We start from the raw sequence: 20,473 nt of genomic DNA on the forward strand, positions 1-20,473 counted from the left end.
ACCTCATCCAGCAATCCCTGCTGAGGTTGGAGGGGTGGAAAGGAATGAGGGAGACAGCAATACCCTACTGATGTTCTTGGCCAGAGGTTTCCCTCAATGGGAGGTTAGGATGGGCTGAAAGCAAGCAGGTAACTTTTTTTACTGAGTCTTTGCCCCACACAGCCTATGTATGTGGGTCATTATCTCCAGCAGAGCTACTTAACAGGCAAATACTGAAGAGCCCACTTGGCTTGTGGCAGTGCCATCAACACTGAGCTTTAGGTGACCTTACTAAAACATCTTAAGATCTATAATAACTTCAGTAACATTCTGCGGCAGAAGGAGGCTTCTCATGGACACTGCTCTGAAGGAAAGGGAAGCAAATTCCACTTACTGCTTTTAATCCTGCTTCTATTCATCATCACAGGAAAACTTTCCAATGCTGCAGTGTCCCGCGGTTGATGCCAAGATCTCTGACCTGTGCATGTCTCACCCTTTTGAGATCCAGGCAATGCTATGCTTATTTGCACCTTCCAGCCTGCTCAGTAAATGTTTAGTTGGTGGTCCTGGTTTAGTTCTGTTCCAGAGAAGTAGTTCTCACCCTCAGTCTGTTGATGACCCACTGCTTCATCCTAATTCTGGCTTAGTAATTACTGTATACATAATTAAAATTCTCATTGTAGAAGTGCATTTTTTATCAATTGCCATTTTAGTCATGGATCCACCCAGTGCTGATTGGGATTTTGTTAGACTTTTTGTGAATGTCTGTGTAGACACACATACAGTGTTAATGCCAAGCACTGCCTCTGTCCATCACCTGACTTGGTTCCTGGGATAAGTGAGTGCACGCTGGAAGACCTTCTTAGCTTATTTGCATTTTCTAAGTATGTTCAACTCACAGTTCCAGTTCAGTTCTGTTTCTGACACAAATGTATTGTTCTTGTTACTGGTGGTAAAGTGACGGGGTCTGGTGCCCATGAATTAAAATAGCTCTGGAAGTAGCATGGGACAGTCCAATCACATGGGCCAGGCCTGAAGAGACACTCTCCAAGGGAAGGAAGAGTTTAAGCAGAAAAACTGATGGTATGGTTCATTTTGGTAGCCTGGGGAAGGAGCTGGAGACCTGAAGTCTGGGGCAAGAAAGATCCTTACCAACAGTGAAAGAAAGGAGAAACCATCACTGTTCATACAATGTTGAGATGTTCAGCGTACAGGGACAACTCTTCTGTTCAAAGGGAACTTGTCTTTTATACCTGACTGAGAAATGTGGGTTACAGTGAGACTAAGCAGAGATTTTGTGTCTTCCCAATGCTGTGTTGCTGGTGGTACATGCCCAATAGCCATGAGTTTAACTGGTGCGCTAAGATAAAGGTCTCTTTGGCTTTTTTTCAGGGACTCCAGGATTTATGAGTTTCATGTGAATGATGGCTCTGTTTTATATACACTGCTTGTAAATACCTTGTATTATGGATTGGTGCTGGGAACCCTATCACAGAGCTGCAAACAGCGTGCAGGGCAAAAAGTATCAATCGGGATATTTTCTGCTCTTGCAAAAGTTCTAAACCAATCAGTCCGTGATGAGAAATCATCCCTTGCCAACCAGTTTCCTGCTTGACATAGTCAGGAAGAACACAAAATCAAGACTTGTAACGTTATTTGTAGATTATTTAATCTTAATATATGCAATGACAATTGAACCCAGTTCCGTACCAATTAATTGTTTCCCTGTTAGGGGACTGAAGATGCTGGATTCAAGCCTAAGCAAGTCTTTGGGGGAATTTCAAAGATGGTTTTGAAACATGAACAATAGCTGTTGACCTCCGTAATCCCTGCAGAGTTTTTTAGGTAAAGGTTAAGATCACACTGTGGTGAATCTCTCCTTAAATTTTGACTTTCATCTGTGAGATGAGTTACCTGAGGGAAGGATAAATGACCTGCCGCTGCCGGTTGGAGGAGATCTCTGTTAACTCAGGTGTTAAAGACCGTTTGGTTTTGGAGCCAAAAAACCAGAGAGATTCAAGCTCTGTTCCCCATGCTGACGTGTACATGTACATATAGAAACTCAGTATAGCATGGCTAAAGTAAAATTGTTTCATAAACTAGCATTATCTAAAAGATTAAACGCAACCTCAGACCTGAGAGATTTCCCAGCTGGGATCATTTTGCCAGCGATGACTGGACCAAGTCTGATACGCTGTATCTCAAGTCACTCTTCAGTGAAATGGGGTGACTTTTGGAGGAGTTTCTTTGTGATTAATAGCCACCCCAAAATCTGAAAAGGCAGGCAGATGGGGTAGATGTAAAGCATTTTCTTTCCTGGTATTTGCCAAGTATGGCCATTGCTTAGTTATGATGTCTCTGAGATGCTACTTATAGTAATTTACTGATGGGGAAACTGAGGCAGGGGCAGTGTCTTACTGGGGGAGGAGTGTCAAGGGTGGTGTTAAAAGTCAGCTATTAGTGGGCTTACAGCTGCTACAGAGAGCATACTCTTTTTCACATAGTCCTGCATACCTGCACTCTTACACCTCGGATCCTGGTTTATACAGCATTTTGAGCAGGGAGAGGAGGCAGCACTCATACCCACACACCCTAACCTGGGTGCAGCTTGCGGTGCTCGGCATCCTGGTGTAGCAGGGCTTGGCATGAGGGGCTGGGGGCCATGCAGGTCTCCCCATGCCTGTGGGTGCTTGTGTTTGCAGGGGTAGAAGGGGGGTCCCTGGTGGTGTGGGTACTCTGCTATTTTGTTCTGTTTCTGAAATAGTTTTGGGAAAAAAGATAGCAAAATGTGGGTTGCTCTGTTAGGGTTGGATCCTGACTTTGGTTTTCTCCTGACTGCTCCCCAACCTCACCCAGCTGGGCAGAGGAGAGGGGGGTATCAAAACCTGGAGGCGTTGGGCAAAATTTGTCCCTTGCAAAAAAAAAAAAAAAAAAAAAAAAAAAGGGGGGGGTGGAAGAAAACACCAGATTTCATCACTGTCAAGAAATTTCTGGAACGTGAATAGTCACAGCCATGCAGCCACATAGGAAACACTGCTCACCCCCCCACCCCCCCTCCACCCACACCCAATTTGTTTTTATTTCTTTGCCATCAGGTTGCCTTAACCATTTCCATGGCTTAGGAGGCTAAGCCGCCGAGCGCAAGCTTTTGATTTGAAAGGGGACTGCATCCCCTTTTGAAAGGAGCCTGCTCCCTAGGGCAACCACATCACACTGCTGATTTGCTGCAGTGGAGACCGCAGCGCGTACAATATGCCCTCCCCCCTCCGCCTGTGCTGCTTACAGCATCAGTCCGGAGCCGAGCAGGGAGACGGGAGCGATACCCGCTAACCCACCCATGCTCGGGAATGCCTGACTGGTAACGCAGTGCCTCCGACGAAAGGACCGGCCATTCCTCAGCTCTCCGAGATGCAAGCCAGTGCCGATTCCACCAAGATGGACTGTCTTTGGAGCAACTGGAAATGTCAGGGTATTATATCTATTCTAGTGTTGCATGCTAGAAGGACTGCATGTCAGAGGAGGCAAAGGCAGGATCCATCCATTTTTGCATTGTTCACCTGTGGGCCTTTGCATGCTGTTTTCTTTCCCTCCCCGTGAAGCTTTTCGTGGGGGGTAATTTAAGAAAGAAAGATAAAAAGCCCTTAATTCTGTTCTTTGACTATATTTCTCCCGTCTCCAGCTGTCTCACCCCGAAAGCATCCAGGATACAGGACCTTCCTTCCCACCTTACAGCTCATTCCCAAAGCATCCACCCTTGCTGTTAGCCGTGTCATTTCTCATCCCCGACTCTCTCCGCCGGGCTGCCGCTGGCATGATTTCATACCTTTGGGGCTTTAGGAAAGCCAGGCGATGGTGAATTTGTGCCTGCTCGGGCTCGCGAGGGTTCGAGGCGGTTGTGTTGGGTGGCTGGGTGCATCCTGCCCACGGACACACCCATAGCGAGGGCTTAGCCTAGCGTTGACACAAAGAAAACGCAGCTTCGGCAAGAAGTGCAATAGCACCGAGGCGGCCGCGGTATTGCCACACACGTCGTAATTTGCTGTAGGATTGCTTTAAAAAAAATACTGAATCCTTTCGTTGTGCTTTCAAGCACTCTGCTGAACTGTTCGGGGGCAAAATACTGCGATGATGTCTTGTGGCCGAGTAGGTGAGGGGAACAATAGCTTCTCCCTTTTGGGCTTATTTTCAGCTTATTTTGAGCAGGTTGGTGTCTGTGCTGGGTGGGGCTGGCTACCTTCCCGGGTGCCTTGGACAGCTTTTCAGCCATTTTTAGTCGGCTTCACACTTCCCAGCCAGCATCCAGCCTTTGTTTTGATAAAAGACAGTCTCTGTGACGCTGCTCGGTGGGCAGATTAGAGGGAGAAAAGCTAGCGGCTGATCCTGCCAGGCAGGCTGCTGTCTGCTTTGGGCAGGCTTTGTTTGAATGTATTTTTTAATTTTAAGGTGCATGTTTACACTGAATAGACAGTACATGATGTCAATGCTCACAACAGGGTCCCTGAGAGAGAGATTTCTCCACAGCATCATCTCATTAAAGAGTCCAGGATGCGTGCAGACTTAGTTTCATAAACGCAGCTCTATGTAACAGGAGCCAGAAAACCTTCCTAAAGTGGTTTTTTTTTGGGAGGGGGAGATCTTGCAGACAGCCACTTGTCTCTAGAGAGCTTTGTATTTTTGCAGTCTTAATTCAGCACCTAACTGCATTTACGGTTTGAGGGCTTTTTTAAGGAAGATGAGTAGCTGGAAAGTAAACATGCACCTGTTAAATGCCAGCCTCCAGCAGCTCAGGCTTTCCATGCCTTGATCCAGGGCGAGGGTTTTCCATAGGATGGCACGATTTGTAAAGGCTATATGGGAGAGCCACAGACAAACTTCAGGGTCTTTTCATCTGAGCTTTGCAGATAAACTTCCTTGTTAGGTGGGGTTTGGGTTTTTTGGTTGTTTTGTTTCCAAAAAGGCTCAATGTTCTGCTGATCCTTAAAAAATCATTAATTTGCTGAGTCAGATTGGTGAACCACCTGTATTTCAAGGCAAACTAAATATTTTTCATCTTTATCAGAAAAAATATTCTTTTGTAAATTATAAAGAGGGGAATAACAAAGGACATGCTTCTATTGTTTAATTAATGATTTATAATAATAGCGGGATTTCTCTCCTCCTGTGCTTTCCTTTTTGAAACGGAGGTAGATTTACTGAAAATGAAATGATACAATGTGTCCTATGCTGACTTGAAAAAAAAAAAACAGATCTGAAAAAAATCAACGCAGCTAAAATAAATCACTTGCCTCACTTCCACATCATTTGCATATCTTTTTCTTTTTCTTGGGTGGTGCTTTATGATTCAGAAATGGTCCTGCAGAAAAAAACATGGAAGAGTCATAGAATATTATTTCTGTCGGCAAAATTCTTTGATCAGTCCCAGATAAAATAGAAGAAATTGAAAATTCAGAGGAATGAAAACTAAAGACTGGATTCATTGATTCTTTTAGTATCTATTATTCATGTAGTCTCTGTCTCAACCCAGAATATCAGTTTTGTGAAAACCTGGAGTTGTATAATTTTGCCAGCTTCGTTATCAATGGAATGATGGTTTCTTTCTGAAAACTCTGGAATATGTCTGTGAATGTAACAGATGCAGACACAAACCTCAGTAAATACAGAGCATATTTTTACTGAAATAATGGAGAGAGAACATTGAGTTTAACCCAAGTTTTAATTAACAAACAGCCAGGACTGAACTAGCTGTATCATTGCTTTGCACTTACAGTACTTATACTTGGTGTAAAATTGGGTGGGGATGTTGAGAAGGTGCAGGGCCGCTTGGTGAAGCTTTGGCTTTGCACCACTAAATGAGTGTATTGTTGTTTTCCTTGCAGTGAAGCAACTGATGCTTGCAACATTTAAAATATTGCAATATGTTTTACCTGACCATCGTGCAGGTCCAGCATAATCGTATCAGTGGTAGATCATGATACAGCCCCTTGGGGGAGCAGCAGAGGAATCCACTGCTGCTGGGCATATGCTTCGCTCAAAATGTTATCATAGGTGGCTTCGAGGAGTTGCAGCCCACTTTCACACACAAGTAATCTTTCACACTGGAAGGTGATGCATTTGAAGTAGGCTGGGATGTAGCCATGCATAATGCATGAGCATTCAGAGAAACATCTCCGACTGGGCGTGCTGGTTGCTGTGGGCCTTCCTGTAACAACCTATAGCCAGTGCCAGCCGCGTGACACAGCACGGTGCTCAGCTCCCAGAGGGAAGCTGCTGGATGAAGTGTGCCTCCAGGAGCAGGCCTCTACACCTTCCCCAGGGACTCGGCCCAGCTCGGCAGGACTCACCCCCGTGCCTTGCTGGAGAGGTTTCTCTGGATTAGGAAGATCTTTGCACTACAGCTTGGCGGAGCTGTTTGGTGTCAGTACACTGGTCTCCATGAATATTCCCTCTTCCACTGTTTTTCTTCACACCAGCTCTTGGGTGGTCATAAGTGACATGCTTGTTCCTGCAGCTTCAGCCTCCTGCAAGACTTACTAAAAAAGAAAATCTGAAAGATCCAAAGAAAAAAGCCTGTGACCCTTTCATAGAAATCGTCCTAAATATTATCCACATTATAATTAAAACTAAATGTGTAAAAGGACTGCAGACTTCATCTAATCCATCTAGCTGACATAATTCTGCTGGGACTGGATTATTGAGTAGCATTTTCCTGGCAGCTGTTCCCAGAGAACCAGCTTTCTTGCTTGCTTGATACATCAGTTGGTTTCCAAAGGGTGCTGAGAAGCTGCACCAACAGTTCATGGCAACGGTCCCCACTTTAGGACTGGTAAAGAAGTTCGATGGCAATAATATGGATGCATGCTATTTATCTATAATCTTATTGACAGTTCTGAAGTCTGTCTAATTACAGCTATTAGCATTAGAGTATTACTTCAGACACTTGGTAACTTCAGTGCTTTTCTGAAAATACTGTGCGCTGAACTCGCAGCTGGGATCCACTTGTCTTTCTTAAATGAGTTCTCCCTCTTTGCAGCACCTAAAAATCTGTCCTAGTAGTTGGTTCTTACGTTGAGCCTTGGTAGAGCTAAAATCTTGGAACCAAGTCATCATCTGATCTAACAATTTAGCTAATAGTTTCACAAAACTACACTAACTTATGAGGAATTGATTTCCTAATTTTACAGTTGAATTCCTGTGAAATTGGAATGAAATTTGTCAAGATTTTTTTCTACTTTCGTATTTACTTTCATTTTTTTGTCAGTGCTGCAGAAATCTTATCCGTCCTTCTTCAAGCACCTTCCTGTTGATGGCAATACGACCACAAGTTCAAGAGCTTAAAGTCAGAGGACAAACTCATTTAGATGAGCTTCACACTGTTCAACTGCCAGCCATCCCAACACACACCTTGATCTAGGTTATATCAAAAAATCAGTGAGATTTCAATAGCTCTGCCAAAATGTGCTCTGCACACCAGCTGTGCCGTGTCTATATGGGGTTTTTTCCCCCTTTTTTTGAGAACAAACGGACAATATGCTTGTATTGCCAGCACAAGGAGAAAATTCCCCAAAAGTAAGGTTATTTTAAGATACTACCTGAGGAGTAATTTAAACTCTAGCAAGTAGGCAATGATGGGCAATAGCTGAAGGCAGCATTGGAGGCCTGCTTTTGCTTTCATGAGGTCTCTGGGAAGTGAGTTTTGATGAGGCTTTTTTGATATCAGAAGGGATACTCTTTCCACATCATATTTAATTCTCACAAATAACGTAGGTCTGACCCATTAATTTTGAAAATCTACAGCTTTTCAAATGTTTGGGTAGAGTTAGGAAGGGGCCACTTCTGTTATTTAGGTGCAGGAGCATCTTGGGAAAATCTTAACATTTCCATAGCATTAAGTGCTTTCAGGGACTCTGCTTGGTCTCCCTGATTTCTGCTCACTGGAGGTGAGTGCAATAACACCCTCTGCAGAAACTGGCCAAGGCAGGTAGTGATATGGTTTGAAGAGCAGGAGGTGTGTGGAAGAGGCTTTCTCCTGCTGCTGTGTTAAATCCTGGTCTTAAAGCATCTTTCATGTGAAAACGGTGTTAACAATAACAGCAAAAACATCATGAATGATGGTGATGATGATAATAATGTGAAATAATACTACAATAGACTTGTGTGTGGCACAGCTGCAGGTCTGATTTTTTATTGCCAGTCCTTCTGAGTCTACCCAGACCCACTCTGGTGCCTCACAGAAGGCAGTCAGTCAATACTTTTTTTGCTCAAGTCTTGATCTCGTGGATAGAGCAGGATATAACATGGAGGGCATCCTCTGTCAAGACTTCCCTTCTCCCTGGTCCTGTTCCTGCTCCAGGTCTCCTCTCATCAGAGTTCGGGGACAAAGAAGATCCGAACTTTCAAGTTGGGTCTTGGGGCAGGTGGATGATAAAGATACAAAGCTGAACTAAGGACAGGAAGTTAATAGGCAAAGAGTTTACAAGAGGTAGAAGTATGGAGCAGATCCCTCAAGGTTGGAGATAAAGAATAAGGAGAGGTGCCTCATGAAAAAAGCACAGAGATTCTGTCTTGACTCTGCTGTTAATCACAGCTGTCACCTGAAAGCACCAGACTGCTCATTAAATGGTGTAACCACCTGTATTACATTTGAATCAGCTGTGTTGTGAGGAGGGGAGCAATGACCACATTGGATTCTTCACTGGAGAGAAGAGGGAAAGCCTGGTCCTACAGCCTGTGGTTAAAGCTGCAAACTGGAATTTCTTTGAGTGTGAGCAATATTTACTTCTATTCAAAAACTTTGTGCATTTGTTGTAAAGTATTGTTGCAACAATGCTATAAACAGGATTGCTCTTCTTAAATTACATTTCCTGATCATTTCACTTTCAGTAGGTCTGAGAAATGCCTTATGAAATAATTTATATTCACGAATCATGATATTACACTGTATACGGAATTAAAGGCTGTGTGTAGACAGGCTTTTCTCTCTTCTTATTAATACTAATATTACATGGGGAATGAAGCTGTAAACCCCACTGATTTTACCTTCTAAGGAGGCCCAATAGGACCTCCATTGTGGGGAGGGCAGCTTGATCACATCCAGTGGTGTTATTAATATGCTGAAGAGCATAAAACCTTGTATTCAATCATCAAGGCCCATGGGCCTCATTTGAAGGCTGGGTACGAGGGGTCTGCACACACTTCTTACGCTAACTTCCATGTAAATGCTGCTTGATGCATGTTCATTTTTCATACAGTTGTTGCAGTAGAGGAAAAACTTGCAAAGTCAGGAGAGAGCAGAGGTTTTCAGAGGAAGGGAGGGAGAAGCTGTGGAAGATGTGAAGTTCCAGTCTGTGCTCAGTTGATCGTCATTAATTTTCATCTTAAAATACTTGTTTTGTGACATGGAGTGCAGAGATCCCTGTTTCTCTTACAAAAGTATTTTTCAAAATCATAACCACGCAGGAGTCTGAAGGAGTGAGGACATTTTAGCTACAAGTTGGTTTGATTCCTCTATTCTCCCTTTGGTGTCCCTGCTCAGGAGCCTTGGGCTGCAGCTGCCCCACACCATGGTGCTTCTGGAGACCATATAAACCACCTGAACCCAGTCTTCATGTTTCCACCACGTCCCAAAGAGAATGGATTCAGGAGCATCACTATGTAGTCCGTCTTGGCCATCTCAAGTCTTTCACCTTTTGCCTCCTGCACTGCCCTTTCCAGCCCCCAGGCCTGTTTTCTGGCTTTTCTGATGCAAATATTGAGGAGCAGAAACATTTTCTGCTGAAAGCCATGATGAGAGCTGGGAGAGCTATTCAGGCACTGTACTTGGGAGCAGTTCCTTGTGGCGCAAGCATCGCATGCTTGCTGCTGTTACACTTGTGAGGTTACTTCTAGCTTGCCTTGCAAACATGGGTGCTTAACAACTACTAATATTAACAAGTTGTTGCTTGTATCATAGAGTTTACCTTTGTGTATAGTTTGTCTGGGGACTGGCCCCAAATGGGCCACACATTAGTTTTACGAGATGAAGTTATACCATAAAGTATAGCTGATACACTGATTTGACACCCTTGAAAACTTTTTCTTTCAAATAAAAGCCTACTTGAGTAATGCTGTCAATTAAAAAACATGGGCAGGCGATACTTTCAGGTAAATAGCTCATCAGACATGCTTCTCCAGAAAATTCTTCAAAGGCAGTCACAGGGACCTGCAGCACTGCTGTCTTAGAGATGGCTGGCAAGTGCTACTTAATAATACAAATACTTTTGAGTCTGAGGCAGTTCTGGCAAACCCCAGAGTCCTTTTATATCTCCACAAATGAGCCAGAGCTCCGGTGTGTTGTACTGGAAAGAGTGCAAAGTGACCGACGCTGCTTTCCTCCATCCAGAAGGCTAAAAGGGAGATCATGGAAAGCTACAGCTGAACAGCTTCTGCATGTTAATGGGCATGGTCAGGATTTTACAGTTGGGATTTTCAAAACGGAAGGAACCCAAACTTCATTGAAGGTGAGGCTGGTTTCAGTGCCTGTTTTCCAAACCCTGTTTGCAAATCCTAGCTGCAGACTTTAGGTGGTTTGAAGTTGGCATTTTGGCTCTCAGAAACGTGTCTTGCTTAGCCAGGCAGATTGACCCACTGTCCAATTGCATGCACATCACATATCAACCGGCTCAATTGGCACCAGGCTCCGGCTTCATGCATATTCAGCGTGCATTGCTCAGAATCGTGCCATTGTGGTTGGGTCTGGGCAGTGCTGTGCACGCGTGCACGCACACACACACACTGTCTACAACACACCCAGCACTTGCAGGACCCTTCACCATACTAGGACCTTTTATTCTTACCCTAGGGATTGACCAAAGCACTTAATTGTTATGTCGTTAACTCCCGGTGTGGGGGATCCCCTCTCTGTTAGTTTCTCTGGGTAGCGCAGTACCCAGGTAACAGCCAGACTCAGCGCCTGTCTCAGCCCAGCCCAGCATGGGGCCAGCGCCTGCTGGCAGTGGCCCTGCAGGGAAGCGTGTGTGTGAAGGTGCGCAGCTCCAGCTCAGCTCCTGGTCCCACCATCCTCATACTGCATCCCCATGTGCTGGGGAGGCTGGTCTAAGCCTGGATGATTGCCGCTTCAGTGTGCAAAGGAAGGGGCACAGGCGGGGGCAGGCAGCTACCCTTCATCTGAGACTCGGGCCACCTCTTACCTTCTGCGAGCTGTTGAAGGGCAGTAAACCCGTGGGGTCAGAAGTGTTTGAGGTGTTTGCTACCTTAATCGGTTTTATATGAATATAGGATGAGATGAAACTCAAAGCAGACATATAAATGTGGTGGACAACCTCATCTTTCATTCCTGGTAAGAATTTTAAAAAGGGCGTGGAGGGGGTTGATACACCCAGTTCTGGGTTCACCTGATGGTGAAGGAGCACATTTCTCATTTCTTTGCCCCTTGGTATCTATTAACACCACCAGACACTGATGTAACAGGTATTTTTGCTCTGGTTAAATGGTTACAGGAGAAAATGGCGCCCTGAGGAAGCCAGGCAAAGGATCCCAGCTAGGGGATTCTGCACCCAGCACACCTTTGCCTGCTTTTAAGGGAGATTTGTTTAGGTAGGGAAATGTTTGACAGAAATATGTTTGACCACTGTCTCTCTAAGGAAGCATTTCTTTACCAAGAGGGTGGTCAAACACTGGAACAGGCTTCCTAGAGATGTGGTTGATGCCGCAAGCCTGTCGGTGTTTAAGAGGCATTTGGATAACGTCTTTAATAATGTGTTTTAACTTATGGTCAGCCCTGAGTTGGTCAGGGAGCTGGACTAGGGGATCGTTGTAGGTCCCTTCCAACTGAAATAGTCTATTCCTATTCTATTCTATTCTGATAACGTAAAAAACCTTTGAAGTGACTGAAGAAGCAAACAAGGCTCTGACATGTAGCTCAGGTGTTTTCAGCAGCTTCTAAATTTCAGGAGAACTGATACAGCTCAAATCCCTGAGGCCTGTCAGCAAAAACAGTGCTTTCTCCAGGGAAGCGCATGGACCATGGCTGGACCCCACAAGTCTCCACTGATTTCTGGCTCTGAACTCTCATTCTCCCCCTTCCCTGCCCAAGGAGCCGTGAGGTTCACCTCCCTCCTGCACCGCCTTTTGCAGGGAGAGGAGTAGGAATGGCAGGGGAGCCCCAAATCCCACCTGAACCGGCTGGACATGGCAGCAGTGCTGCAGCTCCCTGTCCCTGTGGGGGAAATGAGGAGAAGACAGGTTTGGTTTCTGCCCTTGAAAATCCAAACTGACCTAGTGCAGGCTGTGGGCTGGGGCTTGTGTTCCTAGGCTGGACCTGGGCACCGGGACAGCCATGTAAAAATCATTCAACTGATATCTCCTGCCTCTGTGCTGAGATTTTCCATCGAGCAGTTGGCACATATTTTTTTCCATGCACACGGGAATATTTGCTTCAGGTCTAAAAGACACAGGATCCCTCTCTCCCAGGTCTCATTTGGCTGGCGAAAGAGGCCAGATGCCTTTTCATCTCCTCTCTCATGCATGCACATATCCCCCAAACTGTGTCATTTGGCCTCTGTCCATCTTGCTTTGAGTTGTAGCAAGCCTTTCCTTACTTGATAGAGCTTAGTAAATATCCCAGTCATTTCATGGCAGAAAGGGGCAAGTTTCAGGATATATGCAGACCTGGTCAAGCCTGTCTTGATTCATTCAACATCTTCCTTGTTGAGGGGAATGAGAAAATGCAGATTGGCATCTCTCTGCATGAGAATACAGCCCACTTCCAGTCTGCAGGAATATGAGGTGTGGCAGATCGTCGAAAGAGAGGGGACTTAATTGCTCATTTTGGGTCTTATCATCAATTTGGATTGACTCAGGAAACTCTATTGAAGTGAGCTTCTGTATTTTTTTTTTGCTCACATCTCATTTGTTTGACTGTCTACTGCCTGTGTCTCAAGTAGTGTTTTCCCCTGGTACATGGCCTTTTTCTTTCATCAGCAGATGATGTACCACTTACAGCATCCCGAGCAAGCTCACCTGTGCTTATTTCATGTAGTGTGAAGGTATTGTACAATATAAAATTTGAGTGTCTCAAAAGTGAGATTCACATACATTTCCAACACTGTCCTCTAAGAGAGGAATTTTTAGGCACAAAAATGATTGGGCTGTGAATACCTCCTGCCCAAATGTTCACTGTTGAAAGGACCCCAGTTGCTGTACTGTGCTGCAGAATTTTGCAGTGCCTTGACTGAAAAAGAGTATGAAAAATGGTAAAAACTGCACACTTGTGTTCCAAATGCTATCTTGTAAGGATGTTTTGCAAGTCACATACTCCAGCACCTAACACTGTAAGCAATTTGTGGAGCTTCAGCTGCCTGCATCAATACCACTGCGTCGGCTGCTAAAATCCCCAGTATAGGTGCATGCTGTGACTGTGCTGTAACTGCATTTTGGAGCATTCCTTAGTCCATGCCTCTGGTTTCTGCAGGAAGAGACTTGGGCATGTATCTGGAAAGACTCTGGCCTGGTCCTTGGTTTGTAAAATCAGCACCCAGGACCCCAGCACATGCCACTAAGGTCCCCTGTCCTTTGGCTTCTGTGCAGCCCGTAGATCTGTTAATGCGTGCTCGTGATCACAGGTCCAGTGCTGAATGCTGGCACTTAAAAGTATGAGAGAGTTATTATATTGTATATAGGATGGAGAATACAGTAGGGTGTGAATGTTCCATGAAGAGAAAAGAGCTCAGTAATACAATAGCAATTTTTGCGTTCAAGCCCATCACTTTGAGGAGCAATGCTAATACGTGTAATAGTAATGAGTAATATAGCTCATAGACTCAAGGCAAACAATTTTTGGAGGTTAGATGATAAGAACTACTAGGCTGGATTGATTTTGTTCCTTTTAGTATTTGTGAAATTTTTTTTTGACAGATTGCACTTTTCCTGAATTTACTCTTTGTTCAGAATGATTTGACAAGTGGCATCTATGAAATCTGTTTGGCTGATGGTGCGTTCAAGCTGTTCATGTGGACTTGTGCAGTGGATGAAATTAAAGCTGTTTTGTTTAGATTGTCATGAGCACGTTCTTTGAGTGGATGAAGAGTCATCTCAGAAACAGGTTATTGGTGTAGAGGAATTAAATTCACCTTTGTGGACTGGATATTCAGTGATATTTCATAAGATTTTGCTTTTGTGGTGGCTGTTCCTGATGGTAAGATTGTTTGGTGGAGGTGTTGGAACGAACTATACAAACTGAATGAAAAACACTGTCAAAATTAACTGCTTTACAAATGTAAAAATATATTTGTTGAAAATGGTTTTCTGCACTTGTGTTGTTCTAACTAACACCTCCCATGGATCTAGACAAGGAGTTATCTAACAAGCAGAAAGGTTTTTTTGGTTTTTTTAGTATTTCTGAGACAGTTGGATTTGAATAGCAGAAGGGATTTATTCTGTATTTCAAGGCCCCATGTGAAAAATGGTTTCCTACCCATGTAACTATTAAGCAGTGATAAAACCAGGAGGTTTTTTCCCTTCTCAAAACTTAGGAAATAACAAAGTCATATTGTCAAAAGTTTGAATGAGAAAGTGGTTTTATTGTGGCTAACTCCAAACTTTCACATTCATTTGTCAACAACCAAAACGAAAATGCTTTGATCAAGCATTTGGCATTTGGATATGTGACAAAAAACAGATCCAGTTTCCAGAGTAAGTAAATGCAAGCTAGGTTGAAACCTTCCATATGACCCTAGCAACAACACAAACCCCAGCTTGCATTTGCCTTGCTGCTGCAAGAGACCCACTGTGCTGTGGTCGGAGATACTTGTCCATCTCATCTAAGCCAGACACAGACTCGTTGAAATACAAGGATTTCAAGTAGGTCATCAGTTGTAACTTCCTCAGCGCATTGCTGCAGCCTCCTCACTGATCCTGTTGATGCTAACGTGAGCTCACTCCTTTTACCCTCCTGCAAGGACTCTTGAGCATCACAGTGGCCATGGTGGCCATCCTCAATGCCCTTCCAACTCCTGCCCTTAACATGTTGGTCTTCTCTCCCCAGCTATCGACCTGTTGTACTGGCGTGACATCAAGCAGACAGGGATTGTGTTTGGCAGCCTCCTCTTGCTGCTCTTCTCCCTGACCCAGTTCAGTGTCGTCAGTGTTGTGGCCTATCTGGCCCTCGCCGGCCTCTCGGCCACCATTAGCTTCAGAATCTACAAATCAGTCCTACAGGCTGTGCAGAAGACGGACGAGGGCCACCCCTTCAAGTGAGTACTTTGCAGTCATGGCCAGGGGCTACTTATCTTGCAAAGGATGCAATCCCAGTGGCAATTGATGTTTCTTTAGCTGTCGCTCTTGATACTGAATAAGATTCTTGTCTTGCTCATAGCTGGGGAAATAATTTTTTCTGTTGTCCAGTCTCTCAAGAGCTGCAAGGCTGTATTGGCTCAGGTCCTGGTAGGAAAAAAAACAGGACAAAATGCATCATCCTCTGAGACACGGGAATTTTTTTCCTGAAATTCAAAAGATGTAGAAAAATTTAAGCAGAGAAAAAGAGTTTAATTAGAGCTAATGATAATACCGTATCTCTGCAAGCAGGAAGAATATTGTTTCTGGACACACTCTATTTGGCATAGAGGGAAACTGTATCTTTTCTCCAGCACTGCTTGGCTGTGGTGTGTCAATCCATTAGGTGATGGTGCCAGTGCCGGTGCCCTCCCCCACCCTCCGCAGGGTCTGGGTGGTTTGTTCCAGGAGAGCACACACACTGAAAAAAAGTCTCTTTGGGGTGCTGCTTCTGTTTCACTTGGGTCAGTTCTGAGATGCAACTTATGCCGTGGGTGTAGCTCAGAGGAAGGTGCAGGACAGGCAGAAGGATGGGGGAGTGAGAAGTGGGCACTGCTGCCAAAGGTGACGCATGGCCAGACAGCAGCTTTTTTTCCTCCAGAGGCTGTCAGCTGGAAGAGATGTCCTCTTCTCTGGCAGCAGCATTGCACAGAAGTTTGTGAGGAAACCCTCCCAGCTAGGATTTGCATCCCCCTTGGGTGGAGTAAAGAGAGAGATCCCATCAAGATCAGGTTCTGCGTGGGGAGGGAGCAAGGCTGGAGGCAAACAGCCTCAGTGCAGCTCACAATTGTCCAGGGGGACTGGTCATGAAAGATGAAGACAGTGTGCTGGTGCTGGTGGCTCTGTGCCTGCAGGAAGGGGGACACTTTGCTCCAGTGCAAAGGGATGAGGTGTGGGGAGGAGGGAGTGATGGGGTAGACAGGCAGGAGTATGGACAGCAGGTGAACCTGCCTGGGTTTGTAACTGGACCTGTGTTTCTGGCAGAGCCTACTTGGAGATGGAAATGAATCTCTCACAGGACCAGATTCAGAAATACACAGACTGTCTCCAGCTATACGTCAACAGCACAGTCAAAGAGCTGAGGAGACTCTTTCTCGTTCAGGACCTTGTGGATTCTTTAAAAGTAGGATTCCTTTAAATATTTTTAACCCCTCTCTAGAGGATCAATCTACATTTCAAAGTGCTGTTTCCCATGTTGACACTGTTGTCGTAAAACCTAGCTTTGCGTAGCTCCAAATACAAAAGTTGCTCTCATTTTTGATTTCCAAACTTAATTCCTTCTAGCAGTTTAGAAATTTGGCAATCTGCATTTGAATTTATTGACACGTAATACAGCAGTTATAAAAGTTGCAGGACCAGTTTAGCTCCACTGCAGTTCTAGAAGCATCTCTGTGCTACGCTATTGCTTTGCCACGAGATGGTTTGTTCTCCTCTCCCCTCTAATACCTCTGTTAACCTGGATTTCCTCTAATGGTGGCATTTCTTGCTATGGAGGAAGGTCTTCTTTCCCTCCCTGCTGAGACAGTTATTTTTTTTCAGCCTTACACCCAAGCAGGTGTTCTTCAGAGCAGAGGGAAGATCATTAAGAGAGCAGGCATGGGTTAGGCTCCTAAATTACTAAAGATATTTAGGAAAATGTATCCATCTGCCAGCCTCAAGAGTTTTCAGTCGCAGGGATTATCACTGTGGGATGACCCTTACGATCAGCAAAACTGGATGCAGAAATCTGCTATGCCATGCTCAATGCAGAATCCTAAATGTATGCAATTAAGCCCTAAATATATGTGAAAGCTTAGCTAAGAGGGTGAGAAGCAGAAGTGGAGAATGGGGTTTAGACACCCAGAAAAAGTACCTAGTTTTTGGTATGCCTTACTTAACAACTGCCCTTACACATTACAAAAGGCTAATGTGCTATTATGTTAGCTAGTTAAGTGAACTGATTTCTTATGCTGACACTGGGGGTGATGTAACGATCCATCTTTAATTTAGTTTGCAGTACTAATGTGGCTGCTGACTTATGTGGGAGCCCTCTTCAATGGCCTGACTCTTCTGATAATGGGTAAAAATCAACATTTCTTTTAAAATCTACTTTTAACTTTAACTCTCTCATGATTTCTACATGGAGAAAACAGCCTATCCTTAGTGTGCCTTCCCCACAGTTAAACCATCAACTTTTATTTGCCTTTCCAGTGAATATTCATTATTCTTACTATGTTGTCCCTCCTGCTAGAGCTAATTTCTGTTTTTTGGTTTTGCAGCTACTAGTCCCAGAACAATGGGAAATTCCATATTTGGGAAGTCTGAGCAAAGTTCATTTTTAATACAAAGATCCCTGGTGGATCAGCTGACCAAGTGGCATGATATGTGTTTGTCGCTGAAGTAGGTCTCTTCTCTGGAGGAATCTGATCTGCAGGAATCTAACAGTGTGCTCTTTTTCTCCTCAGCTGTGGTGTCTATGTTTACTCTCCCCGTTGTATATGACAAGTACCAGGTAAGCCTGTCTGCACGGTGTAGTTCAGGTGCCTGGGTGGTTCTGCCTTGTTGATGCCTGATTGACTTGATCTCCTTTTGCTCTTTGCAGGCACAGATTGATCAATACTTGGGACTTGTGCGGACCCACATAAACACTGTTGTGGCAAAGTGAGTTCAGCAGCAGGCTTGACCAGAAGTCTTGCCGTGAGGTTGCGGTGCACTGGGGGTGGCTAAGATCTGGATGGTCCTGGGGACAATGTGCCCTGTGAATGATGTCCCTCCCAGCTCCTGGCATGCAACAGGCTGCGGGAGGGGGCAGATCCCTGGAGACAGACAGGCCTTCTCAGCTGAGTGTAGGCTAAGGCAGAGTTGTGACCCTGTGTCCTTCTCACCTCTCTCCTGCTGTTTGGGGAAGCTGTGGACGGAGCAGCCCGAGCAGGGACTGATGCCCATACTTTTATCTGTTTACAAACAGGAAGGAATGTGTTAAATCCCTTCCCCACCGACCACTCCAAGCCTGGGTTTTTGCATTCAGGGACTCTGTCCTTTAGAGTTAATAATACCATTAATGAGCAAAGTGGGAATTAGAACACCACCCTGTTACAGAAAGAAAATACCTGGAAGCACCATGATCTTGAGTATTTCAAACCACCATGAAATGGACGGAAGACCTGGATGAAATTTTTGGTGCAGTCTGCCCTAGTTCCTAATGTGTTGCCTGTATCAAAAGCTTCTGTGGGATCCCTAAGGACGCAGTGAGGGTCTAAGCATAGTTCTTGAAACTTGAGAATTACTGAAGCAGGATGGCTGGTCTGGAAGGTAGATCCATACATCTCAGCAGTTTGTATCTGTGGCTTTGCTAAAGTTGGCTGAATATCAGGTGTCCAATGGAAGGTTACAAAACGGTGAGGTACAGAGAGCAAGTGACCCACGAAGAGATACTGAGGAAACTGGGCTTGTTTAGCCTGGCAAGGAGGGAGCTAAGGAGCGATTTCATAGCAGCCTGTAAGTACTTGATGGGAAGTTACAAGATGATAGATCCAAACTCTTCTCAGTAGTGGGGGTTATAACAAGGAGCACAACATAAATCCAGTTTAGGAGGCTGATGCTGGACATGAGGAGAAACTTTCACTAGGAGATTAGAACAGCACTGGAGCAGGCTACACAGGGAGGTACCAGAACCTTTTTCCTTGCAGGTTTTCAAGATGCAGCAAGATAAAGTCATGACCAACCTGATTTAGCATTGGTGATAGTCCTGCCTTACGTAGGAAGCTGATTCAAAGACTTCCAGGGGTCCTTTCCAGCCAATGTTTCTGTGATTCTTCAAAACCCTTAGCCTTGGGCAGGACTAAAAGTTCACACTCAAAATTCTTTGTTTAAACCTCATTCTGGGCTTCCAGTAGACAGCAGACCATGGTGGAATAATGAAGCGGGGGAGACTATCACTGAGCGTATCCCACGGTTACATGAACCACTGAAAACAGGGCCATTTACACCTGGGGGCCCCTAAGAACACATAGATGGGCATCACCTCTTTTTCTTATTAGACTTTAGTCCATCTGTTGCAACAACACACTGGATGCAAGCTAGAGATTACCCCTGGGTAAGACTCAAGTGGGGATCCAGTGGAATGGAATAGTTGCCTCACCATGTAATCCTTCTTTCTTATTTTTTCACATCTTTATTTCTAGGATTCAAGCTAAAATCCCAGGTGCTAAGAGAAAGGCAGAGTAAAGCAGACATCAAGAATTCAACGACTACAGTAGTGAATAATGGGGGAATCTGGAGTGAAACAGCTCTGTTCTTACACTTTACTGCAAATTTATCGTTCTTTTTTTTCGCGACACCATAATCTTAGAAACATAAAACTCGGAAGCAGTGCTTTTCCCCTGCTGCTTCTGCACTTAGAATATTTGCAATCACTTGTGTCAAGCACTAAAGTATAGTAAAGAGAAAAGTGTACTAGATGTGTTTTTTTGTGTTGCTTATAAAGTGCATGATGGTGAGAGCCTAAATAATATTGACCTTTTTATTTTATTTTTTTAGTGTTTTTCCTTCTTCTATTGGCATTGCTTCTATAACTTTTAATGTTACATGTGGCTAGGGGCTTTCCTGCTTAGCGCACTGATGCAATAGTTAAAATTGCTTCTACGTCACTGGGTTGCTGGTTGGATTCATCTTTATTAACTATATAGAATTGTAGACTGATGTTTTAGTGTTTTCCAGCACAAATAAAATGAACAGTAATCGGTACTTATGGTAATCAGTTTTGTATAACTCAAAAAAATGAAAACAAAACCCAGTGCTTTTGTCGTAAAGGATTGACAGGCTGACTTACATGTATGGTAACTGGAAAGTTCCAGCATGTTAAATTTATTACAATTTGTATTACATTCTCTGTAGTTCCTAATGGACTTAATTATAGACTCTGAATATTTGCACTTATGTACTTGATACCGAATGCAGAAATAAATGTTACTAAATGTAAAAAGTTCTTCCTCTTGTTGCCACTGGGATTATCTTGACATTTGCACACCGGACACATACTATGCAAAAAGAAGCATCTTCTCTCTCTCTCTCTCCCCTTGAGATCCTCACACACTTTGCCCTTACAAAGTGGTGCAGTCCAACAAGATCATCTGTAGCCTATCTATCAGTTTCACATCTTGGGTGAGTATGGCAGTAAAAGAAGGAT

At 44.3% G+C, this 20,473-nt stretch overlaps 1 protein-coding gene across 2 annotated transcripts in view; it reads left to right on the forward strand.

Annotated features, from left to right (window-relative positions):
- The window catches only part of RTN1 (reticulon 1), a 120,901-nt gene extending 100,632 nt beyond the window's left edge, over window positions 1-20,269 (forward strand). Inside the window, exons 1-7 of one of the 2 annotated variants that reach the window (XM_005439049.3) lie at window positions 3,086-3,448; window positions 15,020-15,227; window positions 16,291-16,429; window positions 17,296-17,365; window positions 17,751-17,797; window positions 17,888-17,946; window positions 19,470-20,269. In XM_005439049.3, the coding sequence (XP_005439106.1) occupies window positions 3,388-3,448; window positions 15,020-15,227; window positions 16,291-16,429; window positions 17,296-17,365; window positions 17,751-17,797; window positions 17,888-17,946; window positions 19,470-19,512 (627 nt within the window). In that variant the 5' untranslated portion in view covers window positions 3,086-3,387 and the 3' untranslated portion in view covers window positions 19,513-20,269. Of the gene's footprint in view, window positions 1-3,085; window positions 3,449-15,019; window positions 15,228-16,290; window positions 16,430-17,295; window positions 17,366-17,750; window positions 17,798-17,887; window positions 17,947-19,469 lie in introns of those variants that run through there. The other variant, XM_005439048.2, reaches the window with a different exon arrangement.
- Window positions 20,270-20,473: the final 204 nt, after the last annotated feature.

Source organism: Falco cherrug, chromosome 7 (assembly GCF_023634085.1).
Source record: "Falco cherrug isolate bFalChe1 chromosome 7, bFalChe1.pri, whole genome shotgun sequence".
In the NCBI taxonomy this organism is placed as follows: domain Eukaryota; kingdom Metazoa; phylum Chordata; class Aves; order Falconiformes; family Falconidae; genus Falco; species Falco cherrug.